Raw genomic sequence first — 18,670 nt, 5'->3', positions numbered from 1 at the left:
TATCTGGACTTAACGGGATACGTGACATATAATCCTTTTATATTTGGATAATTAGGATTTTTGTGGCATAATAACTAGAATTAAACTTCACCCCCTAATTGGAATTAATTGACCAAGGAATTGGCGGTTGATGAAAGTTAGAGGAGACTAGAAAGGTCTAAAGAATTAGGGTCTAGTCACATATAGTTTGCCATGAATTAAATCTTGCATGATTAAAATAAATTAATAAGAAAGTCAATCCGAAAAATAGATAACTCTGAAGCCTTAACTGCCTTCTCCATATTTTATTCCCAACTTATTTACTTGCCTGTCTTCTGATATTCTGAATTACTGTTTAATGCTTGTGAACTCTCAAACACTATTTTTTGTTTGTCTGACTAAGCCAATCACTCAATCATTGTTGCTTGATCCATCAATCCTCGTGGGATCGACCTTCACTCACCTGAGTTATTACTTGGTATGTTCCGGTGCACTTGCCGGGTAGTTTGTGGTTATAAATTTCGCACCAATCATCTGCTGAATTCGTTTAACTGCCCGATGGTTGTAGATATTCTTGATTATAAGATTATGTTTCGCATCCATATGAATTTCAACTGCATAAAGTGATTCAACAACATTATTTAGTCGGGATAAAATACATTTCAAATACAGTTAATTAACAACATTATTGAGTTCTTACCTCCCACTTCTGAAATCACTGCTCTCTGGTCTCAGCCGGGATCATCATGTACCTCGGCCACGGGTGGTCGTACATTGAGTTAATGACCTCGAAGATCTCTTGTGTGCAAACATTATTGTTTGGTGCAAACCTATCAGAGAAAAATTCTAACATTAATAGACACATATAAACACATAAACTTAAGATTAACAAATGTAAGATTAGAAAATTGTATGTATTCACGCCTGCATGCCATCGGGTCAAATTTTCAACCGGATAAGGGGCGGTGGTGGAGGGACATCCTATTGGGGGGAACTGAAGGAATCACCCACCGCAGTATATGTCGCTGGATCTGCAATGGCGCATAGAAAAAGGAGGCACGTAGTTCGAGTTTGGGATCATGATAAACTGCTGATCCGCTGCACTTGCTTGTGACGTCACAAGAGTCGACGGGATAGTCGGGGTAAAGGGCGATGAATGAACAGTCCCTAGGGATTTGGTGGAAGCCCTCCCTCTACCACGACCACGAGATCTACTTGATCTACTTCTACTACCTATCGTCATGTCTGCAAAGAGAATATATTATTAACACTAGTCAACATATATACTATGCAAATTATTCAACATTTAGATTATTTCAAAAAAAAATTGACATGACCTCCCCTCAAATTTGAAATATATCCACATTTACGGTTCCCACAAATCCAACCAACTTCAATCCACAATATCAGTCAAAACACAATTAAATTCATAATATTTCTAGTAGAATATATTAACTTTTTTTCATACTTGAATTCGTACTATATATGTAATGTTGTACGTATAATATTACAATGTCTAACACAATAATTTATTTAATTCAATTAAAGATTTTAAATCATTCAATATTTAGATTGTTTAAAAAAAATTGACATAACTTCTAAAATTTGACATATATCCACCTTTACGGTTCTCACAAATCCAACCAACCTCAATCCACAGCATCATCAGTCAGAACACAATTAAATTCACAATATTTTTAAGATATTATAATAACTTGCTTTTATAGGTAGGCAAATTTTTTACAAGCTTTAGAGTTAACTATTGCTACTATTAAAAATTACATAATATAGGTAAGTATATTATGTGAACTTAAGGCTTGTAACATTTTTTGTATATTTCCTACTTCAAAATTCAAGCATCTTGCACTTCATCCTAAATCCTAAATTAGCATATGATTACCAAATCCTAAATTTTAAATTAACTTTAACCCTAAACCTGAAATTAGCATATAATAATCAAATCTAAAATCCTAAATTAACATATAACTAATTCCGAAATCCTAAACTAACTTCATCCTAAATCCTAAATTAGCATATGATAACCAAATCCTAAATTCTAAATTAACTTGATACTAAACCTTAAATTAGTATATAATAGTCAAACCCTAAATGAGCATATAATAATCAAATTCTAAATCCTAAATTAATATATAACTAATTCCTAAATCTTAAATTAACTTCATCCTAAATCCTAAATTAGCATATAATAACCAAATTCTAAATTCTAAATTAACTTAACGTTAAATCCTAAATTAGTATATAATAATCATACATATAACTATATGCTAAATTAACATATAACTAAATCCTAAATTAACTTAAACAAGGAAAAAGAGGGACCATGGAACCTGAGGGGAGAACAGAGAAAGAAGAACAGAGAGAAAGTGGGAGTCGTGTTGGTGTTAGACAGCGACGACAACAGTACTGGATGGCGACGGCGGTAGACGAACAAAGAGAAAGAATGAGTCATGGTTGACGGAGGGGAGAGGAAGAACGGGTTGATAGAGCTGACGGAAGTGCAGGCAGCTGCGCGGCTGAGGACGGACGGCAGGGAGAGGCGGCGGTTAAAGAGAGGAAGGGAGAAGAGAGCTTAGAGAAAGCTGAAAATTTTCGAAATGAAGGGGGAGAGGGTTCGCACTTTGAATTTTAGGGCTTGTTACCATCAGATTTACCGGTGGATAAATTCGACGATAACTCGTTGCGGGTCACCAAAATGTATCGTTTCACTAAAATGGGTTTACCAGCGTATTGCTCCGACGGTAAATCCCATGCTAAATGTCGTGCCTATTTCCCCCATTTTTTCTCCAGGTATTACCTACGAATTTACCGTCGAAAACTGAAATTCGCCAGTAACAAATTGGCCGGCGAATTTCACATCAAAACTGTCCATAAATCCGTCGATAAAACCATCGATAATGTGCGACGCTAAATCTGACGGTAAATCTGATAGTACTCAACGTTTTTTTAGTGATTTTCAAGCACAACTCACCCTTTATTGGCGAGATTAATGAGTTGATCTGCACGGATTTTGGACCCTAGTAGCCAAGCACCTTTGGGACATGCTTTTCGGCATCTATTACAAGGGTACCTTGACGAATTGAATTTCTCTGGACATTCTTGCTCAATTGAAGGAGTACTAGATCACAGGGAATTACATTCAAACAAGGGTCAAGGTCAAGGCCAGCAGAGGCATTAGCCAAAAGTAGGTTGTTGCAAAGTAGAGGCTCCACGACATACGAAGCTCTTGTTTCGCAAGACAACGTCTAGATATAAAAGGTCAGTGAGCAGAAATATGGCAAGCTGTATCGCATTGGTCGCATCAACACTAGCACCTTGCCTTGCTTCACAGAGTGAGGGACACCACAAGATCGCTATATTAATAGTTAAACATGTGGAAGGAGATCAATTTACTGAATAGGAAGCTTTACTAGCATATGGATCGGAGCAGTTGACGTATGTCAAACTACTAGAAGCGCACTACTATATCGAGAGTGATAAGTGGAGGCATATCCTCACTAGAGACAATAGGCTGTCTCTAATCATAACTATACCATGACCGAGATGAGGAGCTCGTTTGGCCAGATGTAAACTTTCATGCAGTCTATGTAGAGTAGCTCATTTAGTTGTATCAAGCTACTTTATTCACTTTCCTTCTGGACGTCTAGTTAGAGGTGGGTGTACGGATCAGCCCGGTCTGTTTAGCTGATACCACAACGGGTTAAATATTAACGGACCGAGTCGGGCTAACTCGCAATATATATGGGTTGTTTTGAGAGAGCCCAGTGTCCGTACCGCATTGGTCCGCAGTTTCATGATCAGCTCAAACCGCAAATTTTTTCTATATCTTTTTTTTTTTTTTTTGCATTACTATTATTAAATTCATGAGTTATGACTAAAAAATTAGAAAAAAAATAGATCATAAAAAAAGACACAAATTGATATTTATGTCAATTTTAGATCTAACTAAAGAGTTAAAGAGTAAATACTGAGGTGAGAAAAAAATAAATTTTAAATGGATTATTAGCTTTTAGCTCATATAAATATATTTTTATTAATATTATATATACTTAAAGTGGGCTAATGGGTTGGCCCGCTAAACCACAGGTTCAACCTGTTTAGCCCATAAATTTAATAGTGTAGATTAAAAAATTCATTAAAATTATAGATAAAAAATTGCAGATTTAAGTATTGTAAATTGTGTATTAAACAAGTTGATCCACAGATTATGACCTGTATACCTAATTCTACTTCTAGTGATCAACCACCTATTACAAGACCACCCACTTCTTGTGAGCTCACTCCTAGAGACGATGAGGGCAACTACGAGTTCATTGACGAGGATTGTGACTGATATTTTAGTTTATTTTTAAATTATTTTAATTTTTATTTGTATTTATTATAATATGTTTTATTTGGGTAGATTGTTAATTAATTAATCTTGGATGTTATATCATTGTTATTTTAATATAGGAGATTTAAAATAAAAAATTCACTTTTATTTACAGCATAACCATTGGTAATAATTAAAGTAAGGATTTAGCAAATTTGTATTCTAAGACTGTATTCAGTTATGAGAATAGGATAAGACACGACATTGAGAATAAGACACAAAGAATAAATACATAAAAATTAATATTTATGTATCTTGTATGATAATAAACTAAGTATAAAAAAAAATACATTATGAAAGTCTAATTTATTTTATTTTTTCACACAAAATTTAGAAAAAAAAAATATAATGATAAAAAATATAACAATAAAAATGAATAAGAATAATAAAAATATAAAAAAATAAATTGTTTTTCAGTTAATGTTTCTATGTCTTTTATATAAGTAATGATATAAAATACACTAATTCAATGACTTTGAAAACAATATCTATATTTATGTCTCGTTTGCTAAATATAATTTTGTGTCATTGTGTTTCTGTGTGATATCCTGTAAATATATTAAGAGTGTAATAATAAAAAGTTTTCAAGTTTTTAATGTATACACTGAAAATATAAAAAAAATTAATTTTTCAATAACTTTTTCAATTGCTTTTATTAGGTTTGCAAAATTCTAAAAGTAATATCATCAACGGAAATATTTTACCAATAATTAATGACATCATTATTAATAATTATTATTATCCATGATCACAGAGCGTTGGTAAAATGAGTCGAAAATTACTAAAAAGAGAGATGATCGACGGCCATTTATCGACACTTTGCCTGTCGGTGAATAAATTTCTGAAGCCTTGATTGTTGGTAATGATGAGTTTTTTGGCCGTGTTCCTAAATCTTCTAAAGAAAGGAAGTTTGAAAAAAATTATTAAAAAATAGATAAAATATTATTTTAATTTCTAATATTTAAATTAAATTATAATTTAAATTTTAACATTTTAAACACTTTATTTTAATCTTAAAAAATTTTAAATAGGTTTAATATTATTTCATTATGAATTTGACACGAATAATTAATATATTAAAGAGATAATAACGTTTAATTTCAGTATATAAGTAAAATCAATCTCCCTCTAATAATTATTAATATAAATAATTTTCTTTAGATTTTAGAAGCGTTGGTGATTTGATTGTTAGAATTTGAGATTTTAACAAAAACGAGAATAAAATAAAAAATATCATAAAAAGGTTTTAGTTATATATATATATATATATATATATATATATATATATATATATATATATATATATATATTGTTGAAGAAAGCCACGGGCCCCCTATGATTCTTCAGCAAATAAAGATGGGTCATAAAACTCAAGATTTCTAAACGCTACATAACTTTCTGTAATTTAACTTTTACCCACAAATTCACGAATTTGAACTTTTGACCCATATTTAAATGGCTTTAAGTAATAGATTTAAGAAATACATTATTAATTAGTAGCAACTAATTCTTCTGGATACTAATTTACATAATCCTTACATAATGATCAAGTAAGATGCATACGTACACAAATTATATAATACGCATACAGAGTAGTATGAATAAAATCATGTCCTAATAAGGAAGAGCTATACATAAAAAAAAATGTCTAAAAGGAGGCAGAAAAAGCAGTGCATGTTACCTAGAAGGTTAATGGTGACCCACCATGACCCTTGTTCCCAGATTTATGAATATTGTCAATCTTAGTTCATTAATGTCACTTTTTTTTTTTTTATAAATTTATATATATATATAAAGTAGTGTTATCAAAAATAGGAATAATAATATTTGTATTTATCTTTATTTTATAATATATAAAATATTTTTTTATCAATTACTTTTAATATTTAAAATAAAAATATACAAGAGATGTATATGTAACATAACTTAAATGACAGACCCTATTTCCTAAATGTCAAATTGAAATGGACCCTCCCATCACACATTCAAATTTAATTTCTATCTGGCTAATGTTTTGATGTCTGATAGAACTTGTTTCTTCCTTGCGTACCCTATTGAAATAATTAATTAATGCCATGCCACCAAACTAGTTATAACAAGTGGCCACTACATGCGGATAAAACTCACTTGGAGTTAAGGAAAAGAGAAAAGAACATGACAAATTGTCATGGATCATGAGTTAAGTACGTGGTAGAAATTAAAATCTGTCAGATGAAGAAAGAAATTCGTTCCAGCAATTTTTAGCAGTCTGATATTAGTGCCATTTTATATTGTGATCCTAAAACAAGGTAATTAGGAGAATAGTCTAAGATTTTCAATTATTTTTCTTTTTAAATCGTTGCTTTATTTTTATTGTTTTTTTTTTTATAGAACATCCTTACTTACTAGGCACCCATAAATACTTGTTAATCAAAATACTATAACATAATTAAATATTACTAATTTATTGCAAAATTTATATTTTATACCCCATATATTAGATCTGCTCACTACAAGAAAATTGTCCTTGGGCAACGTTTTTAAAACGTGCCAAAAAAAAAAAACAAGGAGAAGCGTGGCAATACACAATTGTCACAATTTGAGTCGCCAGGTTTTTCAAAATTAAACATCACCTATTCAGCCATAGTCAAATTATATGTGCTTTACCCATTTTATGCAACCAAACATAGATTCATAACATGTTTTGTATCAAATATCAACAGAAAATCCTTAAGTATCTATGTTCATTGATAATGGCATGTGTGAATATGATAACACCACCTATCAATTGAAACTCTTTATGGTGTGGCATGCACATCCAGCCTGTCGCACGTTTAAATAAATAAATAAATAAATATTTCATTGATAAATATATTTAATAACTGCGAATCCCTTAGAGGATTCTCAAGATTTAGGACATTTAAATTTCAAAAGCAGCAATCTGAATTAAATTGAATAAACAGTAGTACTTGATTGCAACTTTACAAACGTGCAGAATCATCATGCTACTATTAAAACAATTATACAAAATATACATTAAAATCAACTATTAAAATTAACTATATATTAGTACAAAATACATATTATTAGAATATAAATATATATTAAAAATAAATTGAATAATATGTGTATAAAAATGTATAGATAAATAACTTTTAACAAGTTAACTTTAAATAATTACAATTAATAATTATTAATTTTATTTTTTAAAAAAATAAACTTTAAGTAATTACTAATTAATAATAATTAATTAATATAGAATACAGCTCAAAAATGCTTATTAACTTGTTATTGACTAAATCTTTATTCGTTATCTAGCGAGATGGTGTATGTATTTATACACAAATATATTAGTTTTAGTAACTAATTTTGTTGTATAAATAATATTTTTATTATTAAAATTACTTTTATTTTGGCCAAGCAAATCTAAGTTGATTTGTTTTTTTAAAAAGATTACATTTAATGCATGACTTTATATCTCAAACAGGATTGTCAACCGAACATGAAAGTTCTGAAAAAGAAAAACATAGATTATCGGTAGGAAAGGAGTAACAGGAAAAAGAAAATACTTTGGCTATTTTTTTTCTTTTACTGTGATGTTTGGTGTTTGGTAGTTCAAGCTACTGTTATATATCTTTAGCTTAAGATAAATGAGAAAAGGCATTTGGATTTGTCTCAATTATTGTGTGTCTAGACAATGATAGCTACTAACAGATGGACATGATGCAACAAAATGATGAAATGTCATGTATTATAATTGGTTATTTATTCCATCACACTCCTATCTACACAGATATCCTAATCTAGTTGGGATATGTTCCATTTTAAAATTAAGACTGTTTGTTGTTTACTTATAATGCATTGGCAAAGCCAAAGCGTGTGTGCCATATCATGGTTAATTGTTGGGTATTTGTTTCATTGAAGTGTAGGAAGGAAAAAAGAATAAATTAAAATATCGGCTAAGGAATGAATGTGAAAAATGCTTAGTAATTAAACACTTATTTCTAATGCTCTCTCCAAAATTGCTTAGTAATTAAACACTTATTTCTAATGCTCTCTCCATTTCAAAACAAAATATTAATTATTATACAAAAAAAAATAGTTATTAGTATAAAATATATATTAAAAATAAATTAAATAATACGTATATTTTATATACAAATATATAATAATTAGGTGACTAATTTAATGTATATGTAATATAATTAATTTTAAAATAAATGTAGTTTTTATTTTTTAAATTTATTAAAAAATTAATATATTTAAACAATGAATTTATTTAAATATATTAATTTTTCAATCAACCCAAAAAATAAAAAGATATTTATTTTAAAACGGAGAGAGTAATTAATTAAATCATTACTCTAAAGTATAAAAGTTGTTAAAAGTGATTTAAATTAACCAAAATGATATGTGGACACTAAAATTAACTATCAACATTAACTATTATGTATTTTATATATAAATGCATATATTATTTAATTTATTTTTAATATATATTTTATATTAGTAACTAATTTTTATATATACCTAGTATGGATGATAAATTAAATACTTTATTATATGATACAAATATGAAGGGAAAAGAATAATTTTAAACAAAATTTTTGAACTTTTAGTATTGCTGCGGATCTACTATTATGTGTTTCTCTATATATATATATTCTCTCTTTTAAATTTTAGGATAAACTACTAAAAATACACTTGAATATTTTTGGTGTTGACAAAAATGTACTTAAATTTTATTATTGACAAAAATATTCTTAAATAATTTTAAAATACGATAAAAATTAAAAATCTAATATTAAATATATATTTCTCAAAAAATACTTTAGAAATTAAATTTTGATGTGATTTTTTACAAGCATAATTCAAAAAATGAGATATTATTATTCTTAAAATTTGGTGATTTTTCACTAAGTATATATTTTTTTTATTTTTTAAAAATATTATTGGTTGTTGAAAAAAATCACAAAAAAATATATACTCAGCGAAAAATTCCCAAATTTTAAGAATAAACTCATTTTTCTAATCATACTTATAAAAAATTGCATCAAAATTCAACCTATAAAGTATTTTTTAAAATAAATATTTAATATTAAATATTTTTATCGCATTTTAAAATTATTTAAAGACATTTTTATCGATAATAAAATTCAGATATATTTTTGTCAGCACCAATATTATTCAAGTATATTTTGGTGATTTACCCTAAGTTTTAATATCATTACCGAACTATTAAAATAACATTCGAAAAAATTTGATATTACAAAATAGTTTATAAAAATTAAAATTAGACTATATCATTCTTATTTTTTTATAATGTTACTTAATATATTATTTTTTTAATTGTATTTTTATACAAATTTGTAGAACTTAAATTACGTTATCAAAATTAGAATGACGATACTGTAAAATATTTAATTGGTTATTTTTTTTTGAGAGATTGCATAACAAATTTCATTCTTATAAAATTTATTTTATAATAAAAATGTTATTTGTATATTTTTTTATCAAAAGATAAAAAAATTTAAATTCATAACTTCTAATTGAGTATAAAAAATTATAGCATTTAAACTATAATTTATTGATAATTATCAATATATTTATGTATAAATACATATGTAATTTAATTTAGTTTTAATATATATTTATATTTTAACATATATTTTATATTAATTATATTAATGATTGATTTTAATAATTAATTTTAGTATTCTCATAATCTATTTTATAATTTTGACAATGTTTTTCAACTGGCAGTTGAGTGTGGTTGACTCTTTTATGTTAATTTTTACAGCTTTTATGATTGGTGACAGGATAAGATGTACAGAGAGCTACCTGAACTGATATATATGAGCACAAGGGAATTTCATACAGACAACACCACTTAGCTAACATATCCTCTCAACACTAGCAGCTACAAATAAATATTGTACTTGTAAAAAAACATAACATATCCCTCAAGAAACAAAGGGTACTTGCCAAAGAAAAGAAAACAATAATGGAACCAACAACAACAACAGTGGTGAAGGCTATTCCAATTCCAAACTCATCATCACCACCACCAACCATCATCATGAGAAGAGACAGAGATGCTTCTTTCTCTTCTTATCTCAAACCACATCATCTTCTGCATCATAACCATCAAATTGATGATCTTGATGATGATGATGAATCCACCACTGAGCTCAGCATTTTCGATGCACACAAGTACTTCAACAGCGAAGATAATAATAACAATAATAATGAGATCCCAAATAAAGTTACCATCATCAGCAACAACAGAGTCTCTCCTCTCTCCAACATCCCCACTCATGATGACACCACCATTGCTCCAGAGAAAGCCGTTAACACAGTAGGAACTACCGCCACCGCCACCAGATACTCCTCCGCTTCATCCTCCGTGGACGGTGGTGGCTACAGAGCAAGATCGTTGAACGGCACAGCAACACCATCAGAAGCCAGCTGGAACAGCCAGGCAGGTTTGCTCTCTCACACTAACAACTCCGGCGGCGGCGGTGCTGCAACCCAACCTTCCTTGAGAGACTCCAACGGTCTCAACAAGAAGCTCAAGGACTCACTATCCAAACCGATTTGGATCTTGAGAAGAAAATGCCCATGCAGAGGGAAAAAATCAGTGCAAGTTAAAGAATACACCACAAAAGTTCCACAACCACCACCACAACCGGAGCCAGAACCGTTAATTATAAACACTGTGTCAGTAGCGGCAGCGAAGAACCCTAAGAGTGTTTCGCTCATTGCACCAAACAAGAATTGGGTTGCAGAAAACGTCGTAACCGCAACAAACTCCAATTCAAGTTCTAAGAGATTTCATACACACCGAGTTGTAGCGTCAACATCACTGGCGATGGTACCATTTAGCGATGGATTCACTTTCCCGGTTCTGAACGCGAAACCGCACCCTCGAAACGGCGTCGTTTCACCCCAAGAAGGAGGAGATAAGGAGGACGACCAACTGCCACGTGATTCGTTGGAGGTTTTCCAACCGCCTGACGACGTAGAGCCGACCTCGGATTCTCCTGAGGGGATAGCCGTTGGAGGAGGCGGAGATGGCGATGAGGATGAAGTTGACGATGGCGCCAGCGATGCGAGCTCCGATCTGTTCGAGATCGAGAGCTTCTCCACCGGCGGCGCCATGCAACCTACGTGTCCCGTTGTGTTCCGTCGCGAGCCTTGCAACAGTGGCGGAAACGGCTTCTTTTACGGCGGAGGAGGTGGTCGGCGGAGGAGCATGGATGAGGGGTCCACGGCGACGATGACGGAGTGCTACGAGCCAAGCGAGGCTAGCGTGGAGTGGAGCGTGACGACGGCAGAGGGGTGCTACGAAGAGAGCATCGTAGACGGCGGAGGAGGAGGAGGAGGAGTTGATATGGCGGCGGAGACGGTGGGGGAGAAGTGGAAGAAGAAAGCAGGTTCGTCTTTGGCGTTAAACGGGGGGCTGCTGATTGGAGGGTGTCGGAGCGAGAAGGCGGTAAGCGTAGGACGGCAGGCGCAGCCAGTGAGGAAGTTTGGTGGTGGTGGCTGCGGACAGAGTGGGGCCACGTGTGGTTCGAGGCACGTGAATGTTAAGAATATGAATGTGATTGTAAATGGTGGTGGTAATGGTGGAAGTAGGGTACCGTTAGGTTCTTGTAATAAGCCACCACTTCCTCATCATCACAACACCAACACCACACCGTGCATCTCTCTTGCTTTTGCTACTTAATAATCTCTTCCTCTCTTTTTTTCATTTTGGATAGTTTGAGGAAGTTTTTAAGTATATATTGCATGAATAAGCATTTTCTTTTTATTTTTTAGTTCCTTAGATTAATTTTGTGGAAGAGAACACTCTACTTGGAAGCATATTGTGGAGCAAACTCTTGAGCTGACCACTGAAATTTTTTCAAGCTATTGTTTGATAAAGAGCTTTTCAAGCTTCAATTTTAATGCTATTGTTTGAATTAGAGAATGAATTATTAGTCTTGCACATGTTCAAATTTTGAGGATGAGTTGATGAATTATCGAGCATATTGAATACAACTAAATTAAATAAATACAAGATAATATTATAAAAGTGATATAAATATATGCACCTTTTGATAGAGTGAGAGGAGAATAATATTAAAAAAAAGAAACGAAAGAGAGACGGAAAGTAGGAAGCCAAGAGTGGTCACAGAATTGGTTGATCAAAAAGACATACACATCTTTCTTTTTAAGAGCAATATGTTCTATTTAAAAAAAAAACATAAAAAATAAAAAATATAGCCAAAGAATGTACTAAATATTAGTTAAGAGAGAAGAAAACATTAAATTTATTTTTTTTATTAAATACATAAAAAATTTCTATTTTTAGTATCATTAACTTACTTAGTTCTCTTAAAATACATTTTAACAAAATTCATAACAAAAAAAATAAAAAATAAAAATAAGAAAATGGATAGGTAGACCTATATGTTCTTCTGTGTCTTTTGATAAGATGTGTAGAAGACAGATTCAATGTAAAGTGTTGGATCTAGGCATGTTAGTGAGTTAACCGTACCCATTATTTTAGCATTTGACTACTTGATCCATCAACCAATAACAAATTGACAATACTAGTAACAGCAATTTGCTCCCCACAGGATATGGATACATGCATGTTGTTGAGTGGTTGTTATGATATGTTCTGCTTTGTCCACTCGAACTCGATTTCCTCATTATCTGGTGATGACGACCCAATGTAATTATGCACTAATACAAGCAGATCAGAGCTTTCTTCCTTTTGTTTGTTTGTTTGTTTTCTATGACATTTTGTTTTCAGGCCTCAATTATTGACTTATTTGTGTATTCTTGTTTTCTTTAGTACATACAGGGATGCTGTTTCACGACGATCATGCTAATTAGCAACAATTTAATGTTGGTTCAGTACAGCAATGTTATTATTATGGAAAAGTACAGGGTACCCAATAAGAGTTTTGAATAATGTGTAAATAATGTAAATTAATAAGATTAAAAGAGTAAATTTAATTAGTAACATTAAATTAGGATGTAGTGTTCATGTTGTTCAAAATTTTTATTGTTCCCTTAGCACTCCCTTATTATTATATGTTCCTTCAAGAATGTTTATCTTTCGTAGGTCTCAAGATAAGATTGATTTTCAAGATTAATTAATGAATGATGCTGCTTATGTTGTAAATCCATGTAATCTTTCTTTTGCGATATATAGGGTTATAAAAGAGACCATTTTAATAAAGACACTAAAAATATTTTTTTTTAAAGACGTTTACATATGTTATGTTATTATTGGACATTATTATTAAACCAGTTAATAAAAATAAATTAGAATAAAATCAATTTATTATAGCAACAATAATAAATCCAATTGTCAGCATTATAATTATTAGACTCGATTTGATCCGATCAAATTATACCATTTAAATCGAATATCTTTAAATTTTTTGATAAAAAGATAATTATATTCCTGACTTTTTGTTTTTCGGACATTTAAATCCCTAAAAATTTAAAAATACAATTAAATCCATAAAAAAATTAGGTTTATTGTTATTGTTATAAAAAAAATCGGTTTTATTCTAATTTGTTAAGAAATTCAAAAATAACCGGTTCATTAATACGTCCAATAATAATTCGACACATAAATGTCTTTACAAAAAGACGTTTTACGCATCTTTATGAGAGCATCCCCCTATAAAAATAGGAAAAAGTTTGGTAACAAAAAATTTTCAACCATAATTAGCTAAAAGTTTCTATAATTTACTTCATTTATATCACTTAATAACAATTTTATTTTTTATTTCACCCTCTTATCATTCTACTTATCATATTCTTATCAATTTTACTTATTAATAATATTAATTATAATATCATATTCCTTACTATTAGGCATTCTTGTAATCAATACTTAATATTCTTTTTATAATTTAATTTTTATATTTAAGAATATATTAAATATTAATAATAACAATAAGAATAGATGGTAATGATAATATACATTAATTGAGTTAATTACACTTGATTCTTTGTTTCCTTAAGGCATTTAATATCAATCAATGGAAATACGAAAAAATCATTAATTCTTTGTTTCCGTTAAGGCATTTATTTGCACTTGATTCTTTGTAATATATACATTCCATTAATTTAATTATCATCATTCAAAAATCATGACTCTAATACCATTGCAAACACAACAGCATATAAGTAAAAAAATTTTACAAGAAGTCACGTTTATCGTTGCAAATAGTATGGCATTTGAATTCGACCTTAATACGGTACCTATGGTAGAAAGTGCTGATGAAGAATTTAAACAACAGACGGACTCACCCGACGAGGTTGTTGTCCGACGAGGTTGTTGTCAGTCAACCAATTCTCGATAATATGAAAAACCACACTAGCTTTGATGAGGTATGGTAATAAACTGATTTATTTATTTTTTTTGTACTTTTATGTGCATTTATAATTATATTGTATACTAACTAAGTTTATACACATAACATTTATACGTACATATACATAACATCCATAATTATATACAACTAACATCTAAAAATTAAATTCATGTTTATTAGATATATTACGTCTATACACATATCATTTTTTAGTTATTGCATATGTAAATATTAAGTTAACACAGATGTTTTTTAAATTTTATCATAATTGAATTTTAAAAAATATCAAATTCTTAAATTAATTTATTCAATTGATAAATTTACACATAACATCTATAAATTCATACACATAACATCCATAATTTGATGTTAATAACATCTATAATTTGTATTCATAATATTTATAATTTTAGACCTATAATGTTTATAATTAATAAATTTTAAACTATACGTCTTATTGTCTTTTTTAAATTATCTCATATGTATATTAATAGGCCATGATTTTAATTATTTTAATATTTTTATTTAATATTCATATGTATGTTTATTTATTAATTTTAATATAAAGAGTTAATAATTATTTTTAAAAAATTATTTTTTAATTTTTTTTATATTTTATATTTTATTTTTTATATTTTAATAGTCTATATGTAAAATATAAGTTATATAGTTGAAGTTGTTAAAACTTTTTAATTTAATTTTCATATATTTTGCAGAGAAATATTGCATTTTAATAGATAATAATGTGATTGAGAGATGTTAGAGATTTGATTTGGAAGAAACTGAAATTAATTTTGGAAAGAACATTAATGACTCCAAACATGCATCAAAATAGTAGGTGATAAAGAGGATAAGTGATAAGTGATAAGGAGGTGAATGTCACTTGCTTATCAAGAAAATAGAAAATTTTATGTAATATTCCAATATTGTAATTATTTTTTGACTACCTAGCATCACCCTAAAAATATTTAAAAGATAATAAAAAATTAACGAAAAGTTTTTTTATTTTATATTTTTAATTAATTCTTATTTTATTGTATATTCTTAATAATAAAATAATATCAAATATAACAAATACTATCATAAATATTATGTATGAAAATATAAATAGTATAATAAATAAGATAATTTTAACTTATTTTTTCCTAACATTACTGGTTATATGTTTCTAGAATATACATCTACCATTCTACATCCTCACAACATTAAGAATATATGTAGGTCCTATAAATGTTGGATCTGCGACCAAAATCACATGGCATATGGTTAGATAATATATATATCTTGGATAGACTTGATATATTATTGGAATGTTTTCACTTATATTTTAATAAAAGAGTGTCGCCTAGTTATTTTTAATATATTTCTCTCCCCCTACCCCCCATTTTCAAGTGTTATATATTTAAGACAGGGATTATGAAGAGAGGAGGGACTGAGGGACTGAGAGGAGGGGGGGGGGGGATTTTCCACATCTGTTTTCTTTTTTCCAAATATTGCTTGTGGATCGTTTATTTTGTAGTCTGTTTAATTTATGAGGTTTTAATTATTATATTTTTGTGAGGCTACCTATTTCTTTCTTCTTTCCTTTGGTCGCATTTTTTTAAATTTTCTTGTATTATGAATATTTTAACTGAGTTAAATTTGAAAGTGATTTTTAAGATATAAAAAATATGGTGAATGATATTCAACTCCCTTTAAAATAACATGTAAGTTACTATTTATTATGTGTCACATTGTAATTGGTCCTTACCTTAACCATAGTTGGGTTATTTTATAATTTATTATTTGATATTAGAAATGATATAATTTCTTAAAATATCAAAGCTCCACTCCCGTTAATTGAAGCACATTCTACTCCTCTATTCTTTGTTCATCACTTCATCACCTAGATTCAGCCCTTCCAAGCACCGTCGCGTTCGTGACAGAAGCGCCAACGTCATTGCCATCTACTGCCCTCCCACACAACCTCTCCTTCTTTAGTGCATCATCCCTTAGTCACGTGACTAAGAATTCGACGGTCCCAAAACGTTTGGACCATTAAATGATCTCATAACAAAACATGTTTTTTAAGTTTTTTTAACAACTGCTACATAGTCCTTTAACTAATTTTAATTACAAATTGACCCCATATATTTTATTTAATTATAAAAACAGTTTTTTATTTTATATATTATTATTTTATCAATCATCTATTATGTTTATTAACAATCAAAAACAAAAACAATAACGAATTAGATCTTCCATTGACAGTAATAAAGCTTTTGACCATTCCAATGGATTAAAAGTTTATATTTGATCGGTGATGTTCGTGATGAACCGTAAAATCGTGTTTCATTGAAAACCAATCGATTGAATTATAACTCAATCGATTGGATTACAGTTTATCACAAAACAATCGATTGAAAATTACAAGGCAGTATATTTTCGCATAAATCAATCGATTGGTTATATGACCTAATCGATTGAACGATGAATAAAAATTGGATTTTTGTAATTCAATCGATTGTTTATAATTCAATCAATCAATTTGCTGTGTCTTTGTTGCTGTTTTGTTGAATTTGTTGTTACGTTGTTGAGTTTTTGTTGTTATTGATGATAAACTTTGATGTTGGGCAAAGTATTACATTGCATTGGATGCCTCTCCAAAAACAATATAATTCAAACTTGAAACCTGCCTCCAAGATGTGTATATTCAACAATGACACCAGAAAAAAGTGAAAATTTATTATTTTTACCACCACATCCAAGATGCAACTCTTGCTTCCTTAAGTAGCAAAATGCATAGAACTCTCTGCAACTCCTTGGCATCAATCAACTCTTCTTTGTTCTCATTATAGACATCAAAATCTTGTTTCGCCTCATCATTGCTTTGTTATCTTTATCCTGTCAAATTAAAATTGTTATCTTACTAGTATATGTGCCTGCGCATAGTGCTATGCACGGGGAAGTGCTAAATCAAACAAGTTTAGATGAAATTCTTTTATATATCATTTAGAAAAACATTGGACCATAGACTATGCAGACTATATATTGATAGACTAGATTGGCCATATAGCAGTAGAAACTTTAGACTATGCAGACTATATGTTAGTAGAATTGACATTCTATAGCTGTTTAATAGTACTCTAAGTATATATCTGCCAAGATCATTGGTTATCTTTTCTAAATACGAGGCACAGATTAGTTTAACAATTTATTAGGTGTTAACTTGTAAAGATTGAATCTATTAAATTGATATTTTTTATAACAAGGGTACAAATATTTTCATGTAAAACTCTCCATGCTTCAAAGATGTTTCTGTAATATTTGCTAATTTACTAAAAAAAGATTAGAATAAAAATACTAAATTAATATACATTCAAATGATTAAATTGGGGAAAGGATAGATATCACATAAACAGCCACAATGTCAATCTGTTACCGAAGATAGCATCTAAAGGTCTCATACAAATATGCTCTTATATCTCTTGCACATCCACAAGTCTTGGAATTAGAAATTCTTTAACTGACTTACAGAGAAATTCTTTAATGGTAGATTGATGGTGGTCTATGCCTCTATGTCTGCATCATCTCTGTGCAGGTTAAAATTAAGTTGTGTTCATTCTGTTAACTAAATTATACTTCCTCAAATATATTAGATTCTCCAAGTCCAGCCACTATATTTGGTATTTACCCATTAAGAATCACTGTTTCATTCACCTCAAAATAACAGAACACAAATAAGTTCCTCATTTAGTTAAAGGATAAAACCGAATCAGCCTTGTAGCTTTTCAGCTCCTGCAGATTCCAGTAGCACTTAACCTTGTATTGACAAATTCTAAGAGTAAGTAATCAGAGGACTAAATTAGAATATAGCACAAAAGATAAGATTTATAATTTTTTTTAAAAGCTAAAGGGGAAAATTTTAAATAATAAAAAAGATGAAAGAAAAATGAAA

At 29.6% G+C, this 18,670-nt stretch overlaps 1 protein-coding gene across 1 annotated transcript; it reads left to right on the top strand.

The window, feature by feature from the left end:
* The first annotated feature begins 10,178 nt into the window (after positions 1-10,178).
* On the top strand, positions 10,179-12,348 carry LOC107604737 (uncharacterized). Its single transcript, XM_016306396.3, has one exon. The coding sequence runs from the start codon at positions 10,353-10,355 to the stop codon at positions 12,075-12,077; it is 1,725 nt and encodes a 574-aa protein (XP_016161882.2). The 5' UTR covers positions 10,179-10,352; the 3' UTR covers positions 12,078-12,348.
* Positions 12,349-18,670: the final 6,322 nt, after the last annotated feature.

Source organism: Arachis ipaensis, chromosome B6 (assembly GCF_059453495.1).
Source record: "Arachis ipaensis isolate K30076 ecotype BB chromosome B6, ASM5945349v1, whole genome shotgun sequence".
Lineage (NCBI taxonomy): Eukaryota > Viridiplantae > Streptophyta > Magnoliopsida > Fabales > Fabaceae > Arachis > Arachis ipaensis.
Note: the sequence above shows the minus strand (reverse complement) of the source record. Positions and strands in the feature narration are given on the sequence as shown.

What these genes read in the sequence shown, in the direction of transcription:
- LOC107604737 (XM_016306396.3), top strand. Translation starts at nt 10,353, where the DNA reads ATGGAACCAACAACAACAACAGTGGTGAAGGCTATTCCAATTCCAAAC.